Genomic DNA, 4,717 nt, shown 5'->3' on the forward strand with positions numbered 1-4,717 from the left:
CCCAACCCCTTGATCCTGTTGTATTTATTTCTACTCTTGTTTTTACACCAAAGCTGGGGTGTCTGTGGGCACTGCCGTAGGCAGTTCACCCTGGACGTGGTTGGTGACTGTGTTTCTCACCTCTGATCACAACCCTGAGGAAATAGACGCCCTAGGAAATAGGTTACCAGAGCCTGAACGGAGTGGGGATGGGGAGGCAAGTAAGGCTCTAAGGCACCAGGGAATCTCATGTTATATTATAGAGTCAAGTTCTGGTCAAGGCAGGGCCATTTTTGGATCAGGTCCAAGGAGGTTTAATTAAAGAAGAACTAAAAAGAACTCTCAAAAGTAATGCCATCTGCAAGGCAGTCTTCCAGCAGGATCCCAGGGGCATCCTGAAAGTCGGGTTCAGGGTTCTAAGAGTGGTCTGGGGTCACAGGGCCCCCTGACCGGCCACCTGAGAACACATCCCCATCTCAGGTTCTGTACTCCGGAGGTGCTCACCGTGGTGACACCACACAGATAGGTGACTGTGATCTGTCACCTGAAAGGATGAATGACTTAGCAATAGCCTCCTGGGCTTCCGGAATCCTGGCCTCCCACTTAGGCCAAGCTAGGAAAGGATGCGTCAGAGAGAATTAGATGCCAACTTCTCCGTGGGGGAACCGAGTGGGAGAGGGAGCCAAGTAAGGTTTTGAGTTTGCAGCAAGATGAGGTGGGAAGCAAAAATTAGTCCCAGAGCCCAGCATGATGAGGATGTGCTCATCCTTGGAGCCTTCTCCCACATGAGGGGGGCAGACCGGTGAGGGCTGTCACCTGCCCCGGGGGCCCTGCAGGGCTCTGCTGCCAGCATGGTGCTGTTTTGTGTTGGTACCTCTGGGAGAAGTTCAAGTTTCAGGCCGAATCCCCAAGGAATTAGTAATGGGGTTATGCACCCCGCGGGGAACCTGGCTGCGGGTCCCATGCAGCAGCTGGCGGGGGCAGCCTTACTTTTTGCTCCCTCAGTGACTAAGAACTCAACAGTTAGCTCCTTGCCTGAAGGCCAGTGAACAGCTCCTGATTTCCCTGTGGATGCCCAGACGCTACAAGACAGGCTTCTGGGGTTGCCAGGGGTTCTTGTGAATGATTGGGGGCTGCCTGATAGTCAGGAGCTTGGTGCTCGCCCACGACTGCTTTTGCCTGAAGGCAGCTGCTGCAGCAACATGGTAAGACCCTCTCAGCATCCTCTGTCCTCACTTCCCCTCGGCTTCCATTTGTTGAACACTGATTGTTATCTAAGAAAAATGGCTATCATTTCCTGAGCATTCGCTACGTGTTAAGTGCCTCACCCCTATGCTCTCATTTAATCCTTGCTACAACCCATTGAGGAAGGGGCCACCGTTATGCCATTTTCCAGAGGAAACAACTGCGGATGAATGAGATTTGCTGAAGGTCCAGGGTCAAGCAGCTGCTAAAATGTGGGGGTGGCTATCCACCTGGGTAGCTGGAATCATCACTCTGTAATCCTAAGAACAGTACTACAAGAGAGTAAGCACTATTATTTCACTTTAGCTCTTAAGCAGACAGGGCTCAGAGAGGTTAGGTAATTTACCCAAAGCCACGAAGCTGTAAGGCCCAGAGACTGAAAGCCATCTGGCTCCAGAGTGCAAGCTATTTCCTCTAAGCCGCACCCCCTCTCTGGGCTGAGGCTGTATTACATGATGGGGCTCCTTCCCCCAGCCAACAGATGGCAGGCCCCGGGGAGCTGGATTGGATATGGAACATGCAGAGATCTTTACAGGAGAAACACTTAGCTAAACTTAACATTTTCTGACTTTTTTAAAAAAGGAAACGATTACTTCTTTTGAACACTGATGTTTCTTAAAGGTACCATAGCTACTATCCAAGCGGCCCTCAAAAGATTCGGATGCCGCCAGCCAATGAGCGTCCCGACCTGCTTGACGATCTCACTAGTTTAATGGTGGTAGTTCCTGAGTGTTAGAGAATTTGGGTGCTATTTGTCATTCTCCCCCATTCGAACCGGGCCCTCCAGTGTATAAAGAGTATGTCTTAGCGAGACTATCTGTGAGCTGGTGTGTGAGAAGCAAATACAAAAGACCTCTGACGTGTGCAGGACCAGCCTGTTGTTTGTCTCTTTTTGGTCTCTCCAGGGGCAGTGACAGTCCTCCGATGGTAGCATTTAAGGGAAAGGCATATTTATAACTCGCAGAGGGTGAGAGGGCTGCTCTCTGACCTAAATGCTCGGAGCCCCCAAATGCTTATCTATGCCACTGGCTTCAGACACCATTGAACGCCTAAGACCAAGTGCTGAAGTGCATGTCCCACTGACCCTAAATTCATTGAATTTTGAGATCCATTATCCCACACGGTTATAACCCACCAGCAGACCTCTGGGTTCCCTTGTGCCTTGGTTTTCTTTGTCATACACTAGGAGGCTTAGGCAGCAGGCAAGATATTTTCGTTGGCCTCCGCACTCTTCTGCAAACATTGCTAGGATAAACAGTTGCTATCTTTGTTAACATTGAATTGATTTTAAACGCCTGGAGGTATTTAAAAACTTTCATGGCTTTCAAACTCGAGGCTTTCGTTCAGTACTTATTTTTTCTATAAGAATGTATCAAATATCTACTCAGTGTCAGGTACCATCTTGGTACTTTCGTTGAAATACAGATCAATTACACCTACACCCCGAGGAACTTCTAATTTAGCAAAGGAGAGGGGAAAATATATGTAAAAATGATGTGCGTGTGTGTGTGTGTGTGGGGGGGGGGTGATAGATACGTAGATAAATAGGAAATATGTATGTGCACATGCGATATGACATAATATAACATACATAACATAACATAACATAACAACCCTGTGGTGATGACGACAAGGAGAGTCCAGCGGTGAATCTGGGACACAGGGAACGCCAGCCAGTATCTGACAGAGGAACAGGTATGGGTTCTAGAGACAAGGCAACAACCGAGCCAAGGCTTGCCACAGAGTGACTGAGCAAAAGGGCAGGAAACACCATCAGAGGAGTGCCCTCCATATTTGGGGAGAAGAGAAAGGCATTTTGGGTAAGCCTAAAGCAGCAGTGGTAGGGATAATGGAAACATGAATTCAGAGGCTTCTAGAGAGTGCTTTGAATGGCAGACTACAGAGTGGTCTTGTAAATGAGTCACACACATGTGGTGGACAGGTAGAGCCAAGAAGAGGTGGAGTGAAGGGAAAAGACTACAGTTTGCTGTGGAACTGAAAACACAGCCAAGCATGGCGTCCATTCCGTTTCCGGAAAGAACTGTCAGAGCTCAGACCCCTCTCCTTCCTGTTGGCACTGGCCTCTTTTCCTTTAAGAAACCCCCATATATAAACCTCCAAACTTGTAAGTCTTGGGCCTGATATTTGTGAGAGAGATTCTCACAAATATTTGTGAGAGGATTCTTTATTTTATGAAGATGTTTTTAAAAATGGAATTCCCTTGATGTTTTCAAATATAATCCAGTCACCACAGCCCTCAGTTTAGGTGTCCCCATGCTGTGGAGACGGGTGGCCTACATGGGCTGCACTGCCCTTCACCAGGCAGAGGTATTTATAAGCCCTTTTTTATTTAAAAAGGTTTTTTTTAATCTGAAGAAGGAAAAAAGGAAGATAACAGATTAAGGGGCACACCAGGTAGAAAACTGTTAAGCCCATTGTTCTTTCTTTATTATTGTTTTTATCCTCTATTTTCCTGCACATTTTATATCTTCTTCCACAAACATGCCCATCCCTGACTTACTTTTATAAAGAAAATGGTCCTTTCACTGCCTTTGTGACATGATATGACACGAGTGCCCTTCCTCATCCCCAGCTCTAACCCCCAACCCCATGCACCTGTTGTGTTTTTGAACTCTTTGTTCTAACCAAAGGATTTCCTTTTTTGGAGACGATTACCTGGAACCTCTTTTTTTTTTTTTTTTTTTTAATTTAAACCCAAGTTAGTTAACGTCTACAAGGAACCTCTTCTAATTCTAGTCTGATTTCAAATTTAGCTCCTTAGGTTTTCTCTATGGAAATGGCTTCCCTTTAAGTTGGGAGAAACAGCATAACTATCAAAGAAGTAAACTCAGGAGAAACAGGGAAAAGGTGTAATTCATTTCTTCCAGAAGATGCCTTTGCAGTTCTCCTAAAAGACACCATTCAGATGTCTACGCCTGGGGATTTCATGCTTCATTATCCCTATTTTCCCTCTCGTTTTGTGTTCTAGTATGGATTTATCAACACCTGTCTTCAATCTCTTGTGATAGAGAAATTTGGTGAAGAGACCTGGGAAAAACTGAAGTAAGTATATTAAAGGAAAGATGGAGAATCCCTGGGGACAAGCCCCCAGTGTTTTGAAGGTCATGGGTTTTTACTAACCTTTTGATGAAGACGGCTATTACTAGGGACATCAATTTAAGTACCTTAAACATACCAACTAGATACAGGAAAAATCTGCTCTCCCATATCCATCATTAAGGAAGGTATCAGTCTTAATTACTAAGCAGCTTTAAAACAGGGTCCCTATGTGAATGATTATTCTACCTTTAATTTCATGAATGAATTCTTATTTCCTCCTTTTGATCACGGAAGAGAAAGCAACTACATTATTTCCATCGCACATAAATGGAGCTGTTGAAATCCCACAGAAGATGGGTAACCCTTTTGAGTTTAGCCAGAATCCCTGTATACGTATTCTTTAGTTACCTGTTACGGTTTTTCCTCTCGGCTG

At 45.6% G+C, this 4,717-nt stretch overlaps 1 protein-coding gene across 1 annotated transcript in view; it reads left to right on the forward strand.

Annotated features, from left to right (window-relative positions):
* Positions 1–830: 830 nt before the first annotated feature.
* Positions 831–4,717, forward strand: part of LOC125163498 (guanylate cyclase soluble subunit beta-2-like) — a 72,137-nt gene continuing 68,250 nt past the window's right edge. Inside the window, exons 1-3 of the mRNA XM_047855345.1 lie at positions 831–1,001; positions 1,059–1,184; positions 4,214–4,287. Of these exons, the coding sequence (XP_047711301.1) occupies positions 831–1,001; positions 1,059–1,184; positions 4,214–4,287 (371 nt within the window). The remainder of the gene's footprint in view (positions 1,002–1,058; positions 1,185–4,213; positions 4,288–4,717) is intronic.

Source organism: Prionailurus viverrinus, chromosome A1, assembly GCF_022837055.1.
Source record: "Prionailurus viverrinus isolate Anna chromosome A1, UM_Priviv_1.0, whole genome shotgun sequence".
NCBI classification, from domain to species: Eukaryota; Metazoa; Chordata; class Mammalia; order Carnivora; family Felidae; genus Prionailurus; species Prionailurus viverrinus.